Here is a 27,713-nt window from a genome sequence, read left to right as displayed (position 1 = left end):
GTTTCCATCTCTATTCCTTTCTCTATACTAACTCTCTCTCTCTCTCTCTGTCGCTCTCTGAATAAAGTATCACAACATATATATTTTTTGGGAGCCACCGTGGTGCAATGGTTAGCATGCCCGCCTTGCATACACAAGGTCGTGGGTTCGATTCCTGCTACGACCGAACACCAAAAAGTTTTTCAGCGGTGGATTATCCCACCTCAGTAATGCTGGTGACATTTCTGAGGGTTACAAAGCTTCTCTAAGTGGTTTCACTGCAATGTGTAACGCCGTTCGGACTCGGCTATAAAAAGGAGGTCCCTTGTCATTGAGCTTAACATGGAATCGGGCAGCACTCAGTGATAAGAGAGAAGTTCACCACTGTGGTATCACAATGGACTGAATAGTCTAAGTGAGCCTGATACATCGGGCTGCCACATAACCTAACCTAACCTAACCTATATATTTTTACTCGAAATGTGTAAATTTATATATGTATACATTCACACATATTATTTTTATGAAACATTCATGCCCCAAACATAATATATTGTAACATATTAACATATGTGTCCCAAACATTTTGTGTTAGTTTAGGAACATTACATGTTTGCACTTAAATATATTGTGTTTAAAAATTGTGCCCGAAACACATTTTGTTTATATCGGAACATATGAAAAACATATTTTTCTAACAGTGTATGTACAAATGGTGGCAAAGGCTGTGAAAAGTATGAGCATTGCTAAAAAAACCCAAAACAGGAACGAAACCCCTGCAGGCAAGGTAAAACAAAAGACTTAAGAAACATGTTGTGAGTTTGCAGCTGTTCCGTGGACCAATTGAGGTACATTACTCTCCCCTTCCATTTGCCAAATATGAATAACATCAACAGAAAAATAAAACAACTTCCATACAGCTGATTTTTTGTTTGTTTTGAATGTAGTGTTTTCAAAAAAGAATATCACGAGATTTTTCATAAAGTTTGAATCAGTTGAATCGCTTGTGCAGTGGTGTAGACCAAACAACTACCCCTTTGACCTCACTATGTTTCCATGTATAGGTTCATAACTAGGGTTTTTTGTTCCCGGACTTTTTGCATTCCCGGGAAAGCGGGATTTTTTCGAATTTCCCGGGATCCCGGTTAAAGGAAAACCTGCTTTGATGTGGAATACATTTACACCCTCAAAAAAAATCGCTTCTTTAACATATGTTCCAAACATATTTTGCAGGAAGCACATATATTATTGCATACTGCCGAAACATTAATGTGTTTGTTTTATGTGAACATATTATATGTTTGGAAGCATTTTGAGCCAAAAATATTATATGCTTGGAAGAATTTTTCCCAAACACGATTATGCTCATTCCCTAACATACTCGTAATTTTCACTTCCACGAAATTTTTTAGTTATTGGCACCTTTCTCTGTAATACAAATAATGTTGAAGAAATTATTCACTTTTATAAATTTTTTAAATTTTACCTTTCGCCTGCACGGAGAATCGAACCGAGGACCATACAGTTTGTAAGCCAACACACTATCCACTGGGCTACGTAGCTGTTATAGTCACCAGTAGATAATTATCGTTTTAAGTTACATTTATATAGCATAGTTTGCAGCGCCCACGAGCCCATGCAAACATAACATTATTTAACAGAAACATACATTTGTTTGCCACGTGGAGCAGTGGTTAGCATGTCTGCCTTGCATGCAAAGGGTCGTGGGTTCAATCCCTGCTCCGACCGAACATTTTTTTGTTTTTTTTTTTTTTTTTTTTTTTTTAATTTACACATTTATATTTATACTATATTAATTTATTTTAAATGAAACTTCGAAATGTGCGTTATTAAAGATTTATAGTCAGTAACAGTGCTTGATATAAACGAAATTGACTGATTTTTGGATAAAATATTATTTTTTATTGCAAAAATAACAATCTTGTAATAAAAAACTCTTTTTGTACAAAACTTTAAAATTTGGAAGGAATTCAAAAACTAACAAAAGAAGAACATGGAGTCGAGTATAAACATACATACATAATTTTATAATATAAACATAAATTTATTTAGGAGTGAACAGTTTTTTACTAGCATTTAACACCATCGCTCTAAAATTCCTTTTATTTTTCTTTAATAATTCATTTTAAAGGAAATAAACTTTTTAAATTGTTTTAGCTGTAAAACTCGAACTTAATGCCCGCTTTTATATTTGATGGTGTCCGTCAACTCCTCGTGGACTACTAAAGAGGAACTAAAGTTTGTTTTTTTACATTTTACTGTGTAATTTTTCACTATTTCCTCCTTATTTCATTTTACTGTCCCAACTCTAAAAAGTGTATAGTGCCCTTTCGCTATTTTTATGAAGACCCCTGATTTCTTTTAACGAACCAAGAAAAAAATTGTGCCCATAATGCCAAAATGATAAACAAAACACATGTTCACACATACATAAAATGCTGCTCTCAAGGCGAAAACATATGCTGTTTGTTTTTCAAATGTCTATTCTCTTGGTTCCGAATGTCTATTCTCTTTATTCAAATTAAATAATATTTAGACTTAAGCATATCAAATTTTTGGCCTTATCATAAAACAGTTTTCCGAAACAACATACAAGCGGTTTCACAGAAATTGTTCTCTTTTGACTCTTTTGCTGTGTTATATTGATATATTTCGTCAACTCTCCCGGTTTCCATCTCTATTTCTCTCTATACTCTCTCTGTCGCTTTGAATAAAATATCACAACATATGTATGTTTAGTTGAAATTTGTAAATTTATATATGTTTGTATTCACACATATGATTTTTATGAAACATTCATGCCCCAAACATAATATATTCTAACATATTAACATAGATGTCCCAAACATTTAGTGTTAGTTTAGGAAAATTACATGTTCGCACTTAAATATATTGTGGTTTAAAATCGTGCCCGAAACACATTTTGTTTATATCGGAACATATGAAAAACATATTTTTCTAACAGTGTAGACATTTGAATAAATTAGAAATCGCCTATGCATATGTTCAGTCAATATTTCAGATTTCAAGCCTAATGTGTATAGCGTATGAATTTGAAATTAAAATAACTATCTTAAAAAGGTTGGAATTTTATTATTTCATAAAAAAACATCCTTGCAATAATTATGAAATTTTGAAATTATGCAATTGCCACCGTGGGTTACATAAGGGAAAATGTCCCGTTGTTTTTAAAAGTTTTCTCAGTCTACCAGTCTATCGGAATGTCGGTTTACAGAAATATGACAATCATAAATTAGGAAGTGCAAACTTCTTTTTAACAATTGGAAGCCCGTTGGATTCTAGATTAGAACCCACGACTATGTATGTTCCACAAGGCAACTACTACGACTTAGTACCATAGTTATTCACATTACACTTCCAAAATCCACTTTAACTAGATTTTAACTGTCATTTGCCATATAAAACCCTCAATTAAACATAAAATATTGTAGAGAAAATTTCCCGGGAAAGCGGGAGCGAAAAAATAGCAATTTCCCGGGAATTCCCGGGATCCCGTTCCCGGGGAAAAAAACCCTATTCATAACATAACTACGACCTCATGCTAGGTTCTTAAGATAAGTAAACCAAATAGATGCCTGAAAAAATCATGTTTAGTTATCGATCATATTTAGTAGCATCGACACTGGGCTGGAGAATAATATGATCAGCTCTTTGAAAACGACAATTACCCTTGAAATCGATATCGTACGAACAATATACATATGGTCAAACGAGTCACGATTCTTCTCTAAAGTTGCTGGCAACTTAAAGACCGCCCTCACATTTCTACATATGTGAAAAGCTACATCAAATCACATTAGGCTAACAACCAAACAGTAAATATGCCCAATCATCGATTAACACTAAACTCGAGAACCCATTTAGAGAATCACCACTATCACATTGTAACTCATAGCTTTGTCGCCCAAAATTTCAATATTATTTTGAGACAATCTTTTGTAACCCCAACCTCTTAAAACGTATAGAAATTAATAGTATAGCTTTGTACCGGGAACGACCATTAACATCGACATCATGGTTGTGTGTGCAATTGTGTCCAGCGCCCAAGACAAAGATCTCATTTAATAATGATTAATTGTGGACCACGTACATTTTGCCATCTTATTGGCTGTTACTGATATTAGTTTTATTCTCTAAGCACTCACACATAACAAACAATGACACAAATACAAAAAAGGTACCAGTTTCCAAACCCATTGCTGCCGAAATCGGATTGGAAACTGGTACGGGCATAAACTATGATAGAATTGAGAGGGATCTTCATTGTTATACCCTCCACCATATGAGGGGGAGGGGGGGGGGGGGTATATTAACTTTGTCATTCCGTTTGTAACACATCGAAATATTGCTCTAAGACCCCATAAAGTATATATATATTGTGGGTCGTGGTGAAATTCCAAGTCGATCTAAGCATGTCCGTCTGTCCGTCCGTCAATTGAAATGACTCTAACTTCCGAACGAAACAAGCTATCGACTTGAAACTTGGCACAAGTAGTTGTTATTGATGTAGGTCGGATGGTATTGAAAATTACGTATAGCCCCCATATAGACGGACCCTCAGATTTGGCTTGCGGAGCCTCTACGAGAAGCCTATTTCATCCGATCCGGCTGAAATTTGGTACATGGTGTTGTTATATGGTCTCTAACAACCATGCAAAAATTGGTCCACATCGGTCCATAATTATATATAGCCCCCATATAAAGCGATTCTCAGACTTGGCTTGCGGAGCCTCTTGGAGAAACAAACTTCATCCGATCCGGCTGAAATTTGGAACATGGTGCAGGTATATAGTCTCTAACATCGGATCCGGTTCAAATTTGGAACGTGGTGTTAGTATATGGCCGCTAACAACCATACCAAAATTGGTCCATATCGGTCTGTAGTTATATATAGCCGATCCCCAATCACACAGAAAGTGGTCCATATCGGTTCATAATCATGGTTGCCACTCGAGCCAAACATAATCTACCAAAAAAAGAACAATCTTCTTTCAGGGTAGATAATACTACATCCTACTGTCGTAACCTCTTGAAATTCCTAAACAGGTTTAGTATTTGAGATTTACAAGTCAAAATAGAAGGCGTATGTTGAAATCTTTGCTTTCTAGCTCAGTTTTTACAAATAAACACGTCTTTAATAAAAATAATCTATTGTTTTAAATAAAAAAACTTATTCTATGACAATGCCTAAAACAAACTGAACACCTGATAGTTGTCATGCTATATGCTCGTCATACTACATCCAATCTATGACGTTGTTAACCAAATTAACAACACAACAAATCCACATTCAAAAAAGGTAAAGGAACACACAAAAATGTAAATGAATATTATTGAAAGCTTATTATAATTAGCTTAAAATCATCCGAAATTGATATCCATAAACAAACAAACATAAGAAGTCGTTTTTAAATTGATCATCTGTTAAATTGGTCATAAATTTAAAATGGCAATATAAATGACCATGTCCAAAAGTCAATAAGTATGCTCCACCATCATATGTTCAAATAAATGTATTTAATAGCAAATATAAGCACATATGATTAAGAATACAATACGTGAACGTTGTGCTTCATTACTATTAAACCGAAGAAAAGGTCATAATTAGTGGGCAATATTAGGGCGTATCAACGTTTTCATTTTTTTTTTGTTTTTAATCAATGAAGAATAACTAACTGTAGCCAATGACACCACAAACAAATTTCAATTTCCTTCCATACAATTTAGTGGCACGGGGCATTTTGCTTTGTAACAGAATTTATATTCTCCTAGGTGAAAATGTTTTGAATGTGTAAGTGTTTGTTTCTTTTCATTGTCTTTACGACCAAAACGAGTTTGTTGTTTAAGTCTTTTGTTTTTTTCTGATACATCACTGTCTACTCATAAATAAACCTAGAGCTATTGTTTCAAATAAAAATTGAGATTATTTGCAGCAGAAAAAGTCAATCAGCAATTGAATCGATATGATCAAAAAATGGTTATTAACATTATAAACATAACGTCGTATTGTAAAATTTGTTCTTGTCCATATAAAGTTAAAACTCGAAAAAAGGTGCTACAATCTTTAAATTGATTGCCAAATATGAAGGACACTGCACAATAAGACAAAATATTTTTCCGAAACGAGATGGCCCTTAGACACACATATGCGATTATCTTTTCACTGTAATGAAATTCGTTTAATGGTAAATTGAGAATATTTTCCATGAAACCTATTCGTTTGAGAGATGAGAAAGTTCATGAATGAACTACATTCCCAACCAATTTAAAATGCATTTGCTAAGTTTTGAAGATAAAACTATGGATAAAACTATCATTAAATATGACATAATGATTATAAAAAAATATTTATCTAATGTTGTCACAATAGATAATACTGACACTAAATGAATAATAACCTATCCTAGGCTTATTGGGGTTTTTTTTGGAGCATCATGGTGTTCAGGCGTGGTTTGGAAACTGTAAGTCTGCAATTCCAACAAATCTATATATTGACCATATTGATTAACTTTGAAATAATGGAGGTTGGGTAATTTACCTCCTAATAATTAATAATACATATTTTTGTTTCTAAACATAAATGTAATTTGATCATAATTTCTTCATAATATTAAAATAAATTAATTTACCCCTTGTAATTACACCACTATGTTTATATGTTGATTGTTTACTTGTATTTCTGTGCATTGTATTAACGAAGATAACCCACCGAGTTTATTTCCGTAACATTCAATCATTTATATGTTCTCATCATTTGGAAATTTAATTTCATTTAATTATTTTACATTCATATGTATGTGTATTTACCAATACAGCCAATGATGGGACTGCCTGGGTCAGTTTGTTGTTGGACAAACGATATAAATCGGCAAAGGCCCAAAACGGAGAAAGTGTTTGGGCATGTTGCCCACATTCAGATGATACAGTAGAGGATGACGTGCAAACACATTGGTTTTTGTTTTCATGATCGAACATACATATGTCCAGCAACGGCAGTCACATAAAAAATTAGGTCAGAGATGTCATTGAAGGTAACGTCTCATTCCGCCAAGCATAAGGGCCAGTATTTATTGTTTACATCTTCGCTGTTAACCGGAATTCCTCCATTGTCATTCCAATTGAAGTTTTTTTGTTAATGGGCCCTTATTGAAAAACTCACACAGAAACAATTGCAGACGGGAACACATATAATTTGCATTGGCTAAAATACGTAAATGCTACCGATTGATTTGATACCATCCATGGGTGTGATAAATAGACGTGAACCTTAGAATCTATCGGATAATTCTTGCTCAAGCTTAAGACCCTCTGTCAAAGGCTATAATACTTGTCAAATAGTATGTAAAAGAAAAAGGTCAGCACACATACATATCTCTCCAAAGCTTTTGAATGTCGTTGGTCATGTGGATGTAGAAGGAGGTGTCATAGGCAAAACAGAACAAAAAACTATGTTTTGTCTTAACAAGATTCCATACATTGATTCGGAACAGGTTATAAGCATACCAGAATTTTGTTCACATTTTATAGATTTACATTCTTCATATCAAATGCTTGCCTGTACATGCATATACACATAGATACTAATGGGTTTATTTATGTTTATGGATAAAAAAGTGTTGCCAGATTGATAAACTTAATCGTATTAAATATTTTTGTTTGTTTCTTGCAAACATTTTTTAATCGTCTATTGTTTCGAATAACACCCTTTCTATAGAAAGAGCTCAATTGTAAAAGCTAGGAGTTGACCCAACATAATAAGCGATGCATATTCTATTAAAAATGAACACAAAAGCATATGTATGTTTCATAATAAATCTCATACATCAGTGATAAGGGTTTTTTTTTTTTTTTTTTTTTTTTAATTTGACATTTTAATAATTTTTACTTTAATACATACAGAAAAAAACTATATCTTGTGCTAAATTTTGTCGCGTATTGCGGAATAATATTTCTGATTTTCTGTGCTAATTCATATATTTTTAGGGAGCAGAATTGTAAGGGATCCACAAATAACATTATAGACGTTTTTCGTAAACATACAAAGCCCTTATTATATAAATTTCGTGCATAAATATTGACTGATCAAATGGTAAATAAAGATGAATATATAAATTGAATTGATTGCATAACAATCAAATAAAAACACACGCGTTTGATAAATGTTTACATGCACAATTCGTTGGAAATGTATTCTTTGAAACCGAGCACACAGAAAAACATAATAGTAATCTTCGGAGAAAAAGACCAATCTTCAGAAAAAGTCCAATTGTCACGTACTGTAATTCATTTCATGTATTTCAAAACATTTTAATAAATTATTTATGATTTTTATTCGTTCTACATCAAAAAAAAATCCGTAGTTCAAACAAAATTATTTGTTTGTAGTTAAATTTTATATTTTTTTCCACAGCCCAATAAAATGTTCCTGTTTTTTAATATGTCTCAAATATTTTATGAATTAAACGTGGGTGTAAAGTTCATGACTGAACACATAAATCCAATATGAACTAAAGTAAAAGAAAATGTCCGTACGATTCCCAAAAATAGTAAGAATTAATTAAAGTATGGTTAAAATGGTCATGATTTGGTGCCAATGTTTTTTTCTTGAATTTTAATTCATTTGTTCCTTTATGAGAGGGTGTAATTTCGTGAGTTTTAGTTCACAAGTACATTAAATTTTCCTAGTTTTAACAACACTTTGTGGAAATCTCAAAATGTGGAATATAATTTAGTTCAATTTTCGCACGACGTAGTTTATTCTTGCTATAAAACAGTTTACTTTTTTCAACCTTTCGATTTTACTTTTTAAAAGCCTTTCGATTTCTTTTTATAGTTTCTTTTGTTTTTGACTTGCAATAGGTTAGATTCTCGCATCCATTTGGAAAGACAACAGATCTTATACGCACTGAAAAAAAAGCATGCCCGGTTCCAAAGATTTTGTCTTTACTTTAAAAAATTTGGTATTGATTCCGAGCCAAAGAAGCGGAGAATACAAGTAAGGATACATTTAAGACACAATTCTCTTTTAAATTTGGGTTTTGTGTACTTGCTTCTAGGAAGCAAATTTTAATTGTTCGCTTTCTCAGCTTTTTTTCTTCATATGCTATCAAAGTCCTTTAAAAACGAGTTAACGACAACTTTATTTTCCAAATTAAGACTAAAGTGTTGAAAAACATGTCCTATATTTGAACGATATTTTGCTTTGTAGTAAAGACACAAAATGCCAACAAATTTAAATACAATTTCATTAAATTTAAAGAATTTTTCTGAATTATTAAAGTCAAGTTGACCTTAGCCCAAACATTTTTTCTTTCATGTTATGATACCCATTTTGAAGTTAAATCACTTAGTTATAAGGACAATACAACTTCATTGAAAAGTTTATCGACATTTGGATAAGGAAAAACACTTTATATTAGAGAAATTCGTCTTCTATGCTAAGCAAAATTTGCATTCGTATTTTAAAGACATGAAATCTTTGACCACACGACAATATTTTTTTCAGTGCGTTTAATAAACACAAGAAACTATAAAGTGAAATTAATTAAAATTAAAAAACGAACGAAAAATATTTAGCGCCAAATCGTTGCGACGGTTTACAATTACACAAAACTCACTCAAGTTTTTCTTGTATTTCATTGGACTGGAACACATTACTATAACATATATTTCAACATAGAATTTTAATATTTTTTATACTTTTCATTCTTAAGCGCAATTTCGAAATATGTTTGAATACCAAAATACAATAATTCATTATTTCTGGTAACACTGCTTTGCCACAATATAATTATGTATGTACACATGTGTATGTATGTATATTCGTGGCTTTGTAGGTATATTTATGGTAAAGACAGTTGTGCCAGAATTCTCTGTGTAGAAATTTTTGAAAGCTGCGATAAGGCAAAAATTAAGGCCAATAAGCTAATGAAAAGACAAAACGCAACCGACAATCGAATCAAAAGTCACAACAACAACAACATGCATATATATTTATATATATATATTAATGTTTGTTTGTTGTAACTCTCTGACCCTTGTTTAGTTGTTAGCCAGTCAAAGCGTGCTATAGCAACTCTATGACCGAATGAAGCAGCGGCGCACTCTTTTCAAATAGCATTTTCCCCAAGTATTTATTGGGGCTGGCACCAAAAAAAAACCACACACACCTTTGGTTTAACTTCGGTTACATGGAGATAGGCGTGAGGTATTAAACGTGGCTCTTGGGTTGTAAGGGGGGAACAAAAGAAAGGAATTCAATTGATGGAGGCATTTTTGCTTACCTTAAGAAAAATCGCCACATACAGCAGCAACAGTATAAATATCCATTCGTTTGGTGAATAGTCCACTATGGAATAGCCCTGTGAATGACAGAGAACTCCTTCCTTTTTCTTTTGGAAGATCCCAAGTAAACTTAGCCCGATGTATAGCAAGTCGGCAATACCACCGATATTATCCCTGCTTGGCCAAAACTTGTCTAGCAACTAAGCACAAACAAACAAGCAAACGTGTGTACGCCGTCCTAGTACATAGAGTTGGCCATTGTTGTTCGTTGCACAATCTGAAGTTTGTTGGAGCTTTTCTTTTTGAATATTTTTAAAATATTTTTTTAGTTTGTTAGCAAGCAACATAAGAAAATTTTATTTTCACTCATATTTCTAAAAACAAAAAATTACATTTGCAATATATTTTTTTTTATTTTCTTTGGTCACTGAGAAAAACAAAGTTGAATTTAAAAAAAGCCAAAAAAAAACATATCTATAATGTTTTTATTATACACTTGGATTTGTTTTTTTTTTAATTTTTCATTTATTTACAATTTTCAAAAATGGAAAACCTTTGGCGAATAAGCAGATCAAATAGTTTCTTCTTTTTTATTTAAACGTAAAATTCCACAATTTTCTTGGTAAATAGTGAAGATAGATTTTAGAGGTTTTAATTAAGCTAAGTGCATACTGAACTTGAATATCGCAAACACATTTCAATTCAAAACTTCTGTTTGAATTAGAATTTCAATCAAATTTCCTTCAATTCAAAAAAATCATCGTTGATAAAAATTTCGCAACTGCATCTAGTTTTCCCCATCAATGTATATTTTGGTTAACATTTTTGTCGTTATAGACATTTGTATGTGTATGTGCGTACATACATACGAATGTTGTTGCTGGATGTTTATCAAATGTTTGTGCAGATTTGTATATGTGTGTGAGTATTACCGACAACAATGTTTGCACTTTCAACACCTTTGTTTTGCTCTTTAAATTTGTTTCGTTTTTTGCTCTATTGGATTTTACTACTCCATGGGATATGTGGAGTCGAAGAGTTTAGATTCGCTTAAATTACTTGCACACGCGCCGTTACTTAGAATGGTTCTGCTCGTTGAGAGTTCAAATCGCAACTGCGACAGAGACTGCTTATGGCCAGGCCAATAGCTCCAACTTTGGCCAACGTATACAAGCAGAGAGTTTGAATGCGACAGTCGCCGCAATAGGTTGGTTGGTGCCTTTTTTCCTACAATCGGTTTTGTTTTTTATTTTGGCATTAAGTGGTGGCTGCAATGACGAGTATTCGATACTGGCAATAAAGTCTGAGCACATTTCTGATTTCAAACCTTATGGGCAGACGATTGAGTCCGAGTACAATCGTGAGTGGCATTGGGTAGCCAAGAAACCTGTTACACAGGCTATTAGAAGCGCAAAGCGCTCATTACAGCTTCGTTCGTACGTTCGTTTGCCAGAGTATCTTGGTATCTTACACCAATTTTACATTTCATTGACTTGTAGTATTTGGGCAAAAATCAACCAAGTTTTACAAAAAGTGGCTGCTTTCGTATTTTTCGATTATGGCCAGAGATTTGTTTGGCTGCTTCTGCACAGCATATTCAATGAATAGGAATGTCGTACTAGATGAAACATATAGGGCCTGAACAGATTATAGCGAGGAATGGATGGTAGAGAAAACAATATTGTTGCGATAAAAATGTTCCTTCTCTGCATGGGCTTATGCATATATTAATTTTATCACCCAAATATAGCAATGGAATGGATAGCATAGTTTCGATTCCAATAAAACCTTTTTGCATACACATGTAAAAGGTTACACTAATTGGGAATTGTAGCCAAAAGCGGAGTTTTCCTCTTTTTCAGCTTTTCAAACGACGAATAGATCGGCTTTTCGTTCCAGCATAAAAACACGATAATCGATTTGTGTCGACATGAAAAATAGATTAGTTCAATGTGTTGACTTTCTTACAATACCTCAACAAGTCGATTTTAGACTGTTGTATCCCAAACAAAATATATACATATTTTTAATTGTGCGTAAAAACCGAACATAGTATCCACTTTTAACTAAAACATCTGATTCGATTCAACTAATTTGACATCCCTAACCCTGCAGTGTCTAGTTGAATCAACATAACTAAGTTCAATTTTTGAGAAATTCCTTTTGGTGCGCTTTTTTGTTTGTTTTTAGTTTGTGAGAGAATACATGGAAACCAACTTCCTCGCTGAGGGTGAAGACAGAGAGCCAGTGTGCAAGACAGCATTCCAGTTTGGCACACGCGAGATGCCACTAAAATATGCCATGGCATTTGTAGCTGTTGCTGTAGTTTGATTTGTTATTGTTTTATTTTCTTCATTTAAAATTTCTATCCTTTCGGAATAGTGGCCTATAAGGATTGTCATAAAGACACTTGTACCAACTACTTTAAGAAAAAATCTTGTATGTATTTATAACCATGGAATTTGAATTAAGTATGGGCTGGAGTAATGTTTTATGGGCCAGTACTAAATGCTTAGCAGTGAAAATAAAAAACAAATATAACAAAGTAAAAATATATAACTTTGGTTTGTCTAATTCCTTGGTACACTGCTAAATATATTAAACGAACTTATGTTCTCATACACTCGCTCGTCCTTCATTCATTTTTGGTAAACATTTCACCATTCACACCGCTATTACCCTATCCGACAGACAAAAAATTTTGAAACCACACACTTCGTATCTATTATTACTTACTTTTTCTTTTGAGTGTATATTTTCTGAGATATTTATTTCAATAACTTGACACTTATTTTGAAAGAAAATGTTTGTCAGAGCGATTTAAAATGATGGGAGATTCACATTTTAAATCTGACGTGTGTTAGAGGAAAAGTTGGGTCTTTGAGAATTGTTTTATGTATGAAGAAAACGACTAGTTTTAAAATGCTTGTAGAGGGAAAACATTTCATAGGCTTGATGTGAACGCCCTACAAGTCTATAGTGTATTATTGCATAATACAAAGGTTATAGCTTTACGACGAAGATTTACTCCTACATCATTGTACAATGAGGACTTAGGATACTTCTCAATTTTGGTTATGTGTCTGCACATATCATTACTATGAGATGGAAAAACAAGCTTAGACATATCCCCATATCCCTCACCCAGTTAATATTTGTTGTTCCTTCTGTTTCTGGGCTTGCGGTAGCTACCGAATTTCACTACGGCATCATAAGGAATTTTTATTGTTTTCATAAAAAGAAAGAACTAGTCATACAGACGGACACATGGACACAGGGGTGAACATACATATGCCAATGACGACATTCCTTTCTGATGGAAAGGTACTTTGAAAGCGAACAGTCCTCCACATCCATGCAAACGTACGCAAACACAGCAATATGGCATGTATGGATGGTGTTAAAAGCTGTTTAAACCACTACTTTTGAAGTCCGCCTGCCCACTTTGCCATACACATCGAATGAAAAGGAACCCACTCCGTGCAGCATTGGGGAGCAGCATGTATTTCATTTTATAGTTAGTTTCCTTAGTTCAATGGCCTTTACATGAACTATGTGAAATTCGTTGAGGATGGTGAGTAATATGTTTGTATGTGCCCAGATAGTTCAGGTATTAGCCATGCTTAAGTCTTTTTGGGCAATTTTTTGATCTCAAAAAATTTCATAGATATTTCAATGAAAGAGAAATGAGAGAGGATCCTTTAAAAATAATAAGAACGAACTTTAGAAATGAATGAAAACAACAAACGTTGGAAAGATTCTAATTGCACAGAAAAAATATTTTTTTTTTGTCTTCAATCACAAAATTAATTGATCCAATTAATTTTTAATTGAAATGTCGTCAATCACAGAAATGATAGTATCAAAGTCTTTAAATTGTTCAAATTAAAAAATTAATTGATACAATTAATTTTTATACCCACCACCATAAAATGGTTTTTCATTCCGTTTGTAACACATCGAAATATCGATTTCCGACTATATATAAATAGCAAATATTTCCTGCTATTTTTTAAGCTCGAATACACCAAATCATGTTTTATTTTGGCTGAAACAAATAAAAATATCAACTTAGGAGCTATCCTAACATAATTAAAGCAATATTTTATGAAAATCTATACCAATTGATTAAAAATCTGAATATTTATCGATTTGAGGCATAAGAGCAAACAAAATGTTTGCTGATCGTATTTATGAGCGTGTAAATATGTTACAGTGCAATAATATACCAAAAATTACTTTTGGTTCTTAAATATGCTTTGGGGAAAAATTTATAACTTAAAAATTTGATAATTTATTGTTCATTAGGCCCTGAAGTACAAAAATATAACAGCAGACATCGACTGCTGTTATTTGCAGACTTTTTTCTATGAGTGTAGAATTCAACACATGAACCGGATCTTTTTAATATATTAGAAACAACTTATAAAACTGAAATTCATTTTAATGTTTCAAACCTATTAGGGAATTTTTTGAAGACAAGCAAAAATCTCTGAAAAAACAATTAATGAGTACCAAAACATTGTTAATAGTTTATTCCTACAATATCCATTCCTATTCAAGAAGTTTTCTTATTACAGCACTGCAATGCGATAATTAGTCGCTATTTGATCCAATAAGTATCGGTGAGAGAAGTAAAGTTTTCGAGGATATCTGAAACAATAAGTGGCTATTTTTTAAACTTTGGTACATCAACGAATGAGTGATGACATCTCTGAATGTTCCTAGGCTGAAGCACTTTCCTCCTAAGACATATGTACGTATGTAAATGTAATACAGAATGCCAGCAAAAAAAACGTCGCCAAAAAAGTAATGAACATTTTTTTTTTTTTTTTGGATCCGGAAGTGGTGCAAAACTGACGCAAAAGTGATGAATTTAACATGGGCTTCTCATTTTAGGTGTGATCCGAATTCAATTTTTTGGATGCAAATTAAAAAATTCTGTGATATTTTGTAAAATAAATAATTTTTATAATATATATTTTATAATTTTTAATGGATTCTAACGCTTGTCGGAAAGGTTTGACCTCAAATATTTTAAAAAAATCACAATTTTTTCGGATTGAATTTAGCATTTTTTTCGACAAAATTTAAATGATCTGTACCATTTTATAAATCCTTACTCTGCTTTTAACCTATTTAAAACAAAAAAAGTTAAAATTACCCTATAAAAGTAAGAAAAAACCAAGCTATAAAAAATGAATTAAGAACTTCCTGAGTAGTTAAAATAAAGAACATAATTGGGAGTGCATCTTCTGGAAGTGATTTTAAAGTTGTGCCTTTGGAAGAACTTCCGAATTTTTTGCTGGGCAGTTACTACTTTTTGAGTAGGATTATCTACAAAATTATCGGGTAATGAGAGTTTTTACTGGTATTCTTTATATATTGAAATATATATCAACTCATTTTTGCAAACACAAACGAAAAGATTTGATTGTTTAAGGTCTACGTGATAATTTTTACTTGTTACCGAGCATACCATAACTTATCATAATAAAAGCTTCCTAGAATACCTCTAGATTTTCGATTTGAGGCAAATTGGGTAAAAATTACGGATTTTAATTTAAATCTTTGGGGAATGTTATTCGGGTCAACGAGATCCTGAATAATATATTTCCTTGCGAAATTTATACTATGTATTATATCTATAATACATAACACATTATATCTTAAGGTTCTTGTTCTAAAGGAGACAAATATCGTAATAAATGTGTAAATATTTCAATAACCCTGCCAGCATTTCAAAGTTCCATTTCAACCTCATCGTTACCATAGACTCGTAAATGTCACTTCAACCATCATGAAAAGGTACATCAAAAAGTACATGCAAGTAATTTGCCATCCCTACTGTTAAAAAAGCCATTTTTTGTGAAACGCCAAGCGCAACCAGCTTGTTATATTTTAATTAAATAAAAACGAAAATAAAGTTCTGAAAACATAGATTATACGCTTAAAATTGTGAAAGGTATATTGGTGAACAATTTTCCAAATGGAATAAAGTGATTGTTTTTCAGATATTTTACAGACACGCTGCCTCCATGGAATAAAAACACTGGTTGACAGACGCAGCAACATGTAACTCGCTACTTGTAACTCAACATCATCATTAATGCCAAAAATTATGTTAAATGTAATGTGATAGTGGTATAAATGTTATATTTTTAAGAATTTGTAAATGTTTAATCAAATTAATAAATATCTAAACAAACGTGTTTTACTCGACCACAATGATTCTTTTACAACTATCTTAAAATGCACTTTTTCTGATTGTTTGGAGGGTCCCTTATTGGCGTCGTTCTAAATTGATCTATAAAGGCACCTAATAATTGCACTCATGTGAAACATTTTTGTAGTAACTTGGCGTGGTACAACTTCTCAATAGTGACGGCGCTTTTCCGACGAGTTTTTGATGTCGTATATGATTGTTTTCGACGTAGTGGGGATTCTCAAAAGAGTCCCCAAATTCAAAAAATGTTGGCAGGGAAATAATATATTTCAATTATTATTGTGTTAAATTTGTACAATAATCGTATGTGCCTGAACGCCCTATGAGGAGCTGCAAACAATTTACTTTCCCCAGAATCGAATCGTCAACAATCGATTTTCCACTGTTATCGAAATCGATTGTGCTTTCACTAATTTTGCTGCTGTAAATTACGTCTCTTTGTCTTTTTTATTTGTTTTTGAAATTGGAAACTCGAAACACATTGAGACTATTTACAGTTTCTTCCAATCATATGGTTTTAATCTGAAATACGACTGGATAGTCTATAAAAGCACGAACAGTGAATTTTGCCATTTAAGAAAAAAGTGAAAGTTATGTCCAATAATATTTCCGCCATTAGCAATGAACCAAACAAGAATGATGAGGAATCGGAAGAAGAATATGCTAGCCCTCATAGTAACACGGCTGGATCTCGTCTCTCCTATAAGGAAGCCATGAATACTCCTCTATCAACTAATAATGGCTCGAACGGGTACGTGGAAATGCCAGCATCATCGACATGCATTGAGGGAGTATCACCCACGGCCATGTACAACGAAGAACGAATGAGAAGAAAATTACAATTTTTCTTCATGAACCCCATAGAGAAGTGGCAGGCACGAAGGAAATTTCCCTACAAATTCGTAGTACAGGTACATGAAAGCATTATAGTTAGCATGGGGCAAAGTGTTTTCATTGGTTTCGCCATCTTAATTGGGAAACAGCAATCTTGACAATTGAACGACAAAATATTCCACCGCACAATGCAAGATTTGTGTTCCCTTTTTTAATTTGATTTGATTTGTATTAAACACCCGTGCAAACAATGACATGTATACATTCATTAATTTAGGGTGGGTTGTCGAGCATCATACATCACGATGCTTATCGTTTTCCAAAAAGCTTATGAGGCTACCCATTACAACCGATTAAGCAGCAAGAAGGGAATGTGTATTGAAGAATAACTTATCAAAGACTTAACTCGGATTTCGCTTGTCCTACGCATATTCATTATTCTTGTAATGTACTGAGTATACAATGCAGGGCTAGGCTAGAGCTAGAGAAATTTGGTAACTAAAATAGCCAGTCTAACTAGCTTGTTAGTCATTAATGACTAATGCTTTGTTTGGGGTTACTGTCGTTGAAATATAAGAATGTTATCTAGTATATCTGCTATCTAAAATTAATTCAATAATCATATTTAGCTAACATTTCGTTAAAAAATGAAATGTTTGCTTTCTAATAACCCACAAACATTAACATATTTTATGATAGTGATTACATCGAACTAAAATTATTGCCCAATTTGGCGTACCAAAAAAGTTGTGAAATGTCTTAAAACGAGTGCAAAAGAATTTTTTTACAAGACATTTATCTTAACCATAGAAATGGAGGATATGGGGAAACTTATTGTTTAAGTTTTATATTAATTACTTTGGCTCTCTATTTTTGTCCGTGAGTATATCAGTTTTGCATTTATAAATTCGCTCCCTGAATAGACAATTTAGGTACTGATATTTACATTCATTTTCCATCCAAGAGATATACCTAATTTATTTTTTAAAGGTGTGAGACATTAATTACTGAATTGCTAGAGTTGCAATGAAACGAGAAAGAAGGCAACAGTTACATTTCCGACCCTTTTGACATTTCATGACATTTAAACATTTTCTTGGCCTAAAAAAAATATAGTAGGTTTCGAGCAAAGATGAAAGTCATTTGTCGATTTATGTTTTGATGTAACAAGAAGTCCACTTCAATTCAAAAACTTTTTTTTCATATATATGGTATGCTGACCCTTATAATCTGATATATATCTCATTGAAGCCAACCACAGATTTTACTTATGTAGCATTTACATTAGAGGATGCTTTCGATCAATAGATCCTTTTGATGAAAAAATCAAGATACAACTTAGCTCTCCCCAATATAATCAGACTATGGGGAGCAATAAAAACTACGTCAATCGCATTATTGATAATTAACCATTTAGCGCAAGTACATGATCGTTTAATCACAAGATAAAAAAAACTCAAATCTTTCGATATCAACAACAAACTTCTGCAGCAATAGCAATTGAAGGTTGTTTGTTCCCTCTTTTCAGATTGTTAAAATTGTGCTGGTGACTATGCAGCTTTGTTTATTTGCACATTCGCGCTACAATCACATAAACTACACGTGGGACAATCGCATTGCATTTTCGCATCTGTTCTTGCGGGGATGGGACTCATCGCGAGAAGTTGAGTCATATCCCCCATCGGTTGGACCGTTTGCGCTTTATGAGAAAAGTGAGTTTTTCGATACCATCGATTATGCCATAAAAGGTTATGCCAGCATGAATCGATCCATAGGTCCTTACGATTATCCCACACAGGATAACAGTATGGCACCTATGAAGTTATGTTTATACAATTATCGAGAGGGGACCATATTTGGATTCAATGAGTCTTACATATTTAATCCTGAAATTGAACTGCTATGTGAATCCTTGCCGCCCAATGTTACAGACATTGGAGTGCAAAAGTATTTGCAGAAAAGAGGGGTCGAAGTGAGCTTCTCTTCCCTGGTGAAAGCTAGCTTGAAGTTTGCCATAAAGACAATAAATTTTAAAGCATATGGTGGTCCTCTCTCAGCGCCTGATTGTTTCAAGTTTGATGTTACCATTTTCTTCGACAACCGTGACCACGATGGTCAAATGCTGCTTTCCCTAGATGCCGACGCAACTCGCCTGCATTGCAAAGGCGATGTTGATTTTATATCGGATGCGGAGTTTGATGCAATACTCAGGAGCATATTGAATATATTTGTTTTGTTGGTGTGTATGCTATCGTTTGCCTTGTGCACCAGAGCCTTGTATAGGGCGTATCTGCTGAGAACACAAACAGTGAACTTCTTCCGGTCGCACTTCAACAAGGAGCTAAGTTTTGATGGCAGGCTGGAATTTGTAAATTTTTGGTAAGCAAAACACCGATAAAAATCTTAAACAAATTTCATGTACAGGTAATGTTTTTACAGGTACATCATGATCATTTTTAATGATGTTTTATTGATTTTGGGATCGGCTTTAAAGGAGCAAATCGAAAGAAAGTTCTTGGTAGCCGACCAATGGGATACTTGTTCGTTGTTCCTAGGTATTGGCAATTTGTTGGTTTGGTTTGGAGTTCTGCGTTACTTGGGCTTTTTCAAAACATACAACGTTGTGATATTAACATTAAAGAAAGCTGCACCGAAAATATTCCGCTTCCTCGTAGCTGCCTTGCTAATCTATGCAGGGTTCGCCTTTTGCGGTTGGCTAATACTAGGACCCTATCACATGAAATTCCGTTCCTTGGCCACTACTTCGGAATGTTTGTTCTCATTAATCAACGGCGATGACATGTTTGCCACATTTGCCACTTTATCATCGAAATCAAATTGGCTATGGTGGTTCTGCCAGATTTATTTATATTCATTTATTTCTCTCTATATTTACGTGGTTCTATCGCTATTCATATCCGTTATAATGGATGCCTACGACACCATCAAACGTTATTACCGCGATGGTTTTCCTTTATCAGATCTTAAAGAGTTTGTTGGGACACGTACGGAGGAAGATTTAACCTCAGGCGCCTATATGAATAACATGGACGATTTTGAACAGAGCAGTTTTCTAGATGTAATACGCAACGTCTTCTGCTGCACATGCTTTCGCAATGGCAACTCGCCACCCACGTCCGGACCAACTGGATACACAAGCCTAACAAGTATTATTAAATGAAGTGATTTGCTTCAATTTTTGAAGAATTGTTTATCTTTAATGTATCGTAGTTAACTAGCTCAATGTTTTTTTAAATGTGTAAGAATTTTGTGTATGTTTGTATATACAAGAAATATGAGTTAAAGGAGAGAGTATTCGTAAGCAGCCACCTGTATAAATTATTGATGCATTAATGTATTCTCTCCAACCAATGTAAATGGACCTAACCAAAGTTGAATAAGAAATGTTGAATTAAGAAATGCATTTGCTTTGTAAAATGTTAATGTAATACTTATGTAGTTTGTGCATAACTGCAAATATACATCTAAATATTCTAAAAAATAATCGTTTTACTGCACCATCATTTGCGAGCTATTAACAATGGGTAAATGTAGATAGACAGTTTGGGTCACCTTATCAATCAACAAAAGATTTATTTATTTTTGCTTCATTTTTAATATTTATTTTAACTTTTAAAATATGGCAAATTCATTTGAGAATAATTACAAAAATAACTAGAATCAATTCTATTTTGATTTACTTTATTTACTTACAAATATAACATATACATACATACATAGACAACAAAAACAAATGAATAACCACAAGAATTCGAAAGCAATTAGGATTAAGTTGTTTTCGAGTCCTGGACTGGATTTCTGCCCACCAACCTCGTGATGTTTAAATTAATCGATCGTATGAACTAGAGTACAGGCAACTTTTTATTCCAATGCGATCATCGTGCTCTATACAACTCTGAAAATCTTTTCGCCGAAATCATTTCTAAATAAAAATCCAATCAATAAAAATATATGCGGAGAAAAATATTCAGAATCGTGAAAAGCGTTGACGACATCGCATCATTGTTGAGGTGAAAACGTTTTTTTTTATTCTTTTATTTATATATATCTTCTTTTTATGAGATGGGACAATATATTTTGTTTGAAAAAAAAACATATATTTGATCTATATTTTATACGTATAGGTCAAACATTACATTATATAAGTGTTTCCATTAAAATTTTTTTGTTGAATTGTTTTGATACACGCTTAATGCATACATACATACAAATATACATTCAGATACATATATATTCATTTATTGTTGATATGCAATGTAAATATTTTTAAAACTAGAAAACAATACGGTAGATACACATATATACTTTAAATAATTACATATAACGATATGTAAATTGTAAACACATTTATTTTAAATAATGAACTAAATTATTACACATATACACACGCACAGTCACATATAAATGCTTTCAAAACCATACACGTTTTCGGAATTTTTAATTGGTATGGACAAATTTACTTTTCGAATAGTTTGTTTGTTTGCAAGAGCTGTCCATTTCGGTAACCATTGTATTGAACAATAGCTAATTTTGTTTGATTGGGCTTTGATATATCAGCCCATTTTTTATTTTTAACTACCCTGAATTATAAAAAAGATTTCATTTATAGTACGCATTTCTTGACGTAAATGCACGACATTTGTGATCACCAATCAGAATAAAAATCCGACTTAAGTTGTAGAAAATACGGTGTTTATAAAACATTGGCCAAATTGATGTACCACATTCGACCTTGCAAAATCCGCCCATAATTTAAAAATTCGTTTTTTAGAAATGTTAAGAATTTAAGATTGATTAAGATAATAAATAGAATTCTAACCGAAAATATGTACAGCATGACATTGCTGCTTGTGGTTTGAAAGCAATACTTTTAATATGGATACATAAATACAGACTAACATACTTAACTATGGTATAGATAGCTGTTGCTGTTGTTGATCTTATGGTACTTATGAATTTAATAATTTATGGACACAACAATTGTGCCTCTAATTAAATTGTAAATTAGGTTTCTTTGAATTTTATTATTAAGTTTAAATAATCTAAATTAAAATGATCCTAGTGGCATACGTGTATGTTATGATACTAATTTCGAATCCACGTATCTTCTACGATAGTTAAAATAATAGTAATTCTAATGTTTGGATTTTTGGGTGGTGAGGAGCGAATGAAGTCGAGTGAAGAGGAATTGCCCAGGATGAAAGGACAAGATTAACATTAATATGCGATGCGCTTAATTGGAAATGATGGATCGAAGAGAAAATACAAAGTTAGTCTAGGGACTGTGACTAGACACAATTCTGTGGACAAGGATGAAGAGATTTCGGGCAATAACCAACCGTATGTTACACTATACTTTCACTGTCTCTGGATGGCCCCTCACTGAAGCCAGGTACGCCTCGAACAGAGTTGGGCGATATACCTATACGCCTAAGGGAAGGATTTGCTCTTTTTCTCCCATTATTGTGGAAAAGGCTTGCCAGGCGATCAAGGATAGATGATGAATTACCCTCACCGGCTGGATAACGGGTTGATTTTTTTGAGGGAGCTGCTGTCTCAATTTCAGCAGCGTAGCTTACACTGTTTACAGTATGGTGTTGGATTCCTTCGAGGGAATGCCATCTTTTGGCCTTTTCGAGGGTGGGTGAGGCGACCAAGGAGGGTTGACGTTCGAGCAATGGTGCTTGAACATCTTCGTCCATTGCCATGCCGCCATTGCAATTGTTGTTTATATGTTTATAGGGTTGCATGGAGACAGTGGTACATGTACTGGTACCACCGCCGCTGCGTCTTCTATTAAGAACGGATGAGCCCACAGGTACAATAGCAATGGTATTGCGATTGCTAAGGTTCCCATTGTCCCGCATTGCTAGCAGGCCGATGTCGTCGTTAAATTCGGACGATTCAACAGCATCGCTTGGTTCAGCTAATGGGACAGTGTGGCGCTTCCTGTTGTCGTACTGGAAGTCCCTACTATTGTGAAGTGATGACTCGTTAGCATCACCATTTGGATCTTCACTTATGAGTGATACACCTGCATCCAAAGATCGCGAATTGTTTTTGCATAATTTCGAAGGCGGCAGTATCTTCGGCTCATGGCGTTTTCTCAATTGGAAGGGTATGGGGTCAAGGGAACATGCTTCTCGTAATTTATGATGAGCAATCACAGATGTGCCACTTATAAATCCACTACCATAATAATCCTGAGAAGAGTTTGGAGAGTTGACAATTCGATGGGGGCGCGACATGGCCCGAGGTTTTTGTGAGAGACTAGTAATAAAGCGTGACGTCCACAATGATGAACCTATGTCGCCATTAACGCCCACGCGGTTATTATCACAGTTTGTTTCGGAATGCTCCAGAGTACTATGGGAAATGCGAGGAGACTCTGGCATGAAATCAGAAGCGCCAACATCACAACTGCCGCTCCCGCAAAAGCTCATGTGCTCAGGTATACTGTTGTCTTGGAAACTTCCCACGCCATTCGCGGAAGGGCGATCATAAACTTTTGTAGACAAACGTGGAGATTCGCGCTGAACTTGGCACGTAGAACCCTGTAGGCTGCAACTGGATTCCATATCAGCTCTGGGAACACTGCTAGACTGCCGCCTTGATCCAGTTCCGCCAAAATGCAATCCTATAACACTTGCCTGTCTAGAATCAGAGTTGAGCTTTGGACTCCGTCGTGGACGGCAAAAAAGAGGTGGAGGCAAATCAGTCATATCCACTGGCTTCTTTTGAATGGCCTTCTCTGTAGCTCCCACCAACCAATACGTAATGACATCACCTTTACCTTTCATGTTTACCAAGCCTCGTTTCTCCGTCACATAGCCATCTAACTTGTCCAAAGCTTCTTTGCATTTGCCTGAGATATGAATCTTCAAAGCTTCGCCATTGGATTCCATGCGAGATGCTGTATTGACTGTGTCGCCAAAAAGACAATAACGCGGCATTGTAAGGCCCACTACGCCTGCTACTACGGGACCAGTATGCATCCCAATGCGCAACTTTAGTGTCTCATTCGGTCTATGGGCAATTCTATGCTGTTTCACTGCCTGCAGCAACTCCAAAGCCATTGATGCTATCTCTCCGGCATGGCGGTCTCCATTCTTTATTGGCAATCCAGATACAACCATATAAGCATCACCTATAGTCTCCACTTTGTAGACGTCATATCCGCGGATGATGCGATCAAATACCGTGTACAGGTCATTCAAAAAGTTTACAACCTGCAGGGGCGTACTCTCCGCCGACATAGCGGTAAAGCCGACAATATCGCTGAAATATATGGTTACCTAATTGGAAAAAAGTCGTTGCTTAATAGATTCTACATTTTGCTTATTTCGATTACAAACCAAGTCATAGGAAACGGGTTCCACACCCATTCCCATGGTGAGTTTTTCAGCCACAGATTGCGGTAACATTCGATGAAGCAGATCTTCTGTTTTTCGTTTCTCCTCACACAATAAACGGGTTCGCTCCGTTACAATATCTTCCAAATTATTGGCATACTTTTCCATCATCTCCATCATTTGATCCATTATGTTCTTCGTCTTGCCTCCTCTCATTTTCTTCAAACGCGTTCTGTAAATTCCATAATTGCACTGAATCTAGAGGTCTGCGGCTTAATATATACATTCCAATCTTACCGTATGGTCGGAAAGTCAGGCCTGACCTCGGGATCCTCATTCCAACAATCAGTAATGCAACTTAAAACATAGTCTGGACACAATTCGCCCTCGATGATGCAATCAAGTTCTGGTCTAAAAGGTAAATGTCCTTTGATTGGTTCTTTCTTCACCAAATCGACAATCTCCTTTGGCTCGTAGAGCGTTTGTCCAAATGGTCCTTTTCGACTAAAAATTTCATACATTATTATAGCGAATGCGTACACGTCTCCCTTTTGGGAACCATAGATATGGGGATTTCTCAAAATTTCAGGAGCTTTCCAAAACTGATCTAAAAGAGGACAGAGTTAATGACAGAACACTACACAGCTCCATTGAAATTTACTTCTGTAATGTTGATGCTCTCCTATGGACTCGCTCTCAGCACAATGGCGCAAATCATGCAATCCGAAGTCGGTTACTTGCAGCATCCATCTTGAAGTTACTACGCAATTGGAAGACTTTAAATTGCCGTGGAAGATCAATGAGGAGTTGTGTAGATATATCATCCCCTATAGTGAACACATAAATGAAAGATTGCGTTACTTTCACCGGTGTACACAGAGCATTTTGTGTCTGGAGATACCTTACCTTGATGAGGTCGTGAATTAGTGATGCTATAAATAGATTATCCAACTTGATGTCCTCATTCTCAATGATGTCATACAGACTGCCCTTGGCGCAGTAATCAGTGACGAGCAAAATACGCATAGGCTCAACACAGGCTCCAATGAAACTGTTCACATTATCATGACGAAGTTCGCGTAATAAGCGCATTTCCTTCATGATTTCACGTGACATATCCTTCTTTCTAAGAAATTTCAACTCCTTGATACGAACCACAGCTCCACGAAGGCGAGCCGTTGATGTGAACACTTGGTTCGAGCACCGTGAGCCAAATGATTGAGCGCTTACCAAGCTCAACTAAAAAGAAGGTCAATATATAGTTTAGGCCATATTTAACGAAAATGAAATCCATCATACCTTGCTTGGCGACGAGACTATATCATTTCCAGCATAACCTTTTATCTCTGAAATGTCTATCTTCCACAAAAGACCCTCGATTTCAAGTTCGATTTTCCATTTGCGATAAATACTCATGGTAACCACACCAGCGCAAAATAGAAGTAATCCCAGAATACCGGCCGCAACCAGCGAGGTTATATGTCGATCATCTTTCTTACACAGCTCGTTGGCAAAACCACACATGGGTGCGTCGAAGGGTCGATCACCCCCCGAAGGCCAGTCCACACGCATAGAACCATTGATTAGTTTATATTCCTGTGAGCACGCAAAAAAATCACTGTCAGTCCCAATTCATCAAAACATAGGATCAGTGCTGAAAGGGCAAAGGAATCAAAGACTAAAAAGTGACGACTCACTCACTGGAATATCACTTCCTTGTTGAAAATGGGCCACGGGAACCATGTGAAAATTGCACAATAAATTTTCGCGGTACGAATACCTAAAAGGTTTGTACGCCAACACAGAGAAGTTGCCTTCGGAGTCGCCATTATCGTCAATTTTAATAGTCGCTCCAGTAACACCTGTCCAATGGAATAAATGTCTATCAGTGGTCACTGAGGATGCTCCAACAACACCCTTACTTACTTTTGTATGTGCCATTCTTAATTATGGTACCAATGATTTTTGTTCCATCGCTGGCTATATTGTAGATCTCTTCATCAGTCAAAGGTCGATCTCCAGTAGAGTTGCGTAATAGTTCATCCAAAGCCCATGCATACAACTTGGCCGAGTCATAAAGGTAGGCGGCATAAATTGAAACGAACTAACCACCACCAAACGCCAAGACCAATTCAATTGTCATCGTCATGAAGGTAATCATCAATATTAGCCATAATCATCATCAGTTCAGACGCCATCATTGAGCAACATGCAAATAGAAGACAATCGGGAAATGAATTCAGGATTCCCATATTTAATTTGTACGCAGAAATGTAGACATGAACAGTCATTGCTTTGTTGGTCAAACAAAGGGGATAAGGACAAACAAGAATAACCATGAAGTACACACCCAGCAAAGAAAGGCGAAACAGTCGTTCGTTCATTCTGCGTCCTCACCCGCACTTTACTAGAAACTAATCTCGAACAACTACACCCTCGTTATTTACGACATCCTCAAAGACAATTAGAGCATTCCATTGCCAGGTAAATCATAAATTCCTATCAGGGCCAAGTTGTTGTTCTTGCTGAGTAAAAGTGTTGTGTGGGTGCGGGTAGTCTTCAGAGGGAAACCCTGTCGCTTCATACATACCTTGATAAAGTTATTGCTGTGGAATATTTGCGGCAGAGTAAAGTTGAATGGCATCTTCAAGTTGTACTCCCTAACTTTGGCCGTGAAGTTTTCATAGCTGTCCGTGGGCGGTGTAGAGGCTACCACCAACAAACTTCTTGCACGTTGAATGAAAGCATCAGTCTCTCCACAACTGTTCATGTGTTCCACTTGTTCTGGTTTTCGCAAATACTTTTCAGCTTCTCTAATGTAAAGTGATGTTTGTATAAATAAATTAGATAACATTTTCCGATAGTCAGTAGAGGTGCAGCAAGAGTTCACCAAAGCTATCATTACAACCTGTACAGCATAGGTGACGTTTTCTTGCTTTGATTTGCGGACACATCGATTATGAGTAAATGAAGAA

At 34.8% G+C, this 27,713-nt stretch overlaps 3 protein-coding genes and 1 long non-coding RNA gene across 6 annotated transcripts in view; 2 read left to right on the top strand and 2 right to left on the bottom strand.

Annotated features, from left to right (window-relative positions):
* LOC142233322 (ankyrin repeat and BTB/POZ domain-containing protein 2) overlaps nucleotides 1–27,713 on the bottom strand; it is a 62,339-nt gene that overhangs the window by 19,416 nt on the left and 15,210 nt on the right. The window contains exons 1-2 of one of the 3 annotated variants that reach the window (XM_075304221.1): nucleotides 11,238–11,641; nucleotides 10,305–10,732 (exon numbers count right to left, since the gene is read on the bottom strand). The exons of 1 other annotated variant lie outside the window; for it this stretch is intronic. The gene's annotated coding sequence lies outside the window, so the exon portion shown is untranslated. Of the gene's footprint in view, nucleotides 1–10,304; nucleotides 10,733–11,237; nucleotides 11,642–27,713 lie in introns of those variants that run through there. One more of the 3 variants, XM_075304220.1, reaches the window with a different exon arrangement.
* On the top strand, nucleotides 16,068–16,533 carry LOC142236786 (uncharacterized). The gene is made up of 2 exons (XR_012722194.1): nucleotides 16,068–16,270; nucleotides 16,320–16,533. It is a non-coding gene; the product is annotated as an uncharacterized LOC142236786 (long non-coding RNA).
* On the top strand, nucleotides 16,940–20,870 carry LOC142233324 (mucolipin-3-like). Its single transcript, XM_075304223.1, has 3 exons — nucleotides 16,940–17,442; nucleotides 18,894–19,744; nucleotides 19,805–20,870. The coding sequence occupies exons 1-3, from the start codon at nucleotides 17,125–17,127 to the stop codon at nucleotides 20,544–20,546; spliced, it is 1,911 nt and encodes a 636-aa protein (XP_075160338.1). The 5' UTR covers nucleotides 16,940–17,124; the 3' UTR covers nucleotides 20,547–20,870.
* LOC142233323 (receptor-type guanylate cyclase Gyc76C-like) overlaps nucleotides 20,958–27,713 on the bottom strand; it is a 37,973-nt gene continuing 31,217 nt past the window's right edge. Inside the window, exons 8-16 of the mRNA XM_075304222.1 lie at nucleotides 27,329–27,551; nucleotides 26,665–26,842; nucleotides 26,440–26,600; nucleotides 26,038–26,334; nucleotides 25,645–25,977; nucleotides 25,400–25,565; nucleotides 25,036–25,345; nucleotides 24,742–24,970; nucleotides 20,958–24,681 (exon numbers count right to left, since the gene is read on the bottom strand). Of these exons, the coding sequence (XP_075160337.1) occupies nucleotides 22,732–24,681; nucleotides 24,742–24,970; nucleotides 25,036–25,345; nucleotides 25,400–25,565; nucleotides 25,645–25,977; nucleotides 26,038–26,334; nucleotides 26,440–26,600; nucleotides 26,665–26,842; nucleotides 27,329–27,551 (3,847 nt within the window). The 3' untranslated portion in view covers nucleotides 20,958–22,731. The remainder of the gene's footprint in view (nucleotides 24,682–24,741; nucleotides 24,971–25,035; nucleotides 25,346–25,399; nucleotides 25,566–25,644; nucleotides 25,978–26,037; nucleotides 26,335–26,439; nucleotides 26,601–26,664; nucleotides 26,843–27,328; nucleotides 27,552–27,713) is intronic.

The sequence above is a fragment of the Haematobia irritans genome, chromosome 4 (genome assembly GCF_050003625.1).
Source record: "Haematobia irritans isolate KBUSLIRL chromosome 4, ASM5000362v1, whole genome shotgun sequence".
In the NCBI taxonomy this organism is placed as follows: Eukaryota; Metazoa; Arthropoda; class Insecta; order Diptera; family Muscidae; genus Haematobia; species Haematobia irritans.
The sequence above is the reverse complement of the archived record's forward strand: the minus strand, read 5'-3'. Positions and strand labels throughout refer to the sequence as shown.

Excerpts from the sequence above, each read along its gene's own strand:
- LOC142233324 (XM_075304223.1), top strand. The coding sequence starts at position 17,125 with ATGTCCAATAATATTTCCGCCATTAGCAATGAACCAAACAAGAATGAT. Across the intron at positions 17,443-18,893 it reads CCTACAAATTCGTAGTACAG|ATTGTTAAAATTGTGCTGGT; the intron begins GTACATGAAAGC and ends CCCTCTTTTCAG. Across the intron at positions 19,745-19,804 it reads CTGGAATTTGTAAATTTTTG|GTACATCATGATCATTTTTA; the intron begins GTAAGCAAAACA and ends ATGTTTTTACAG.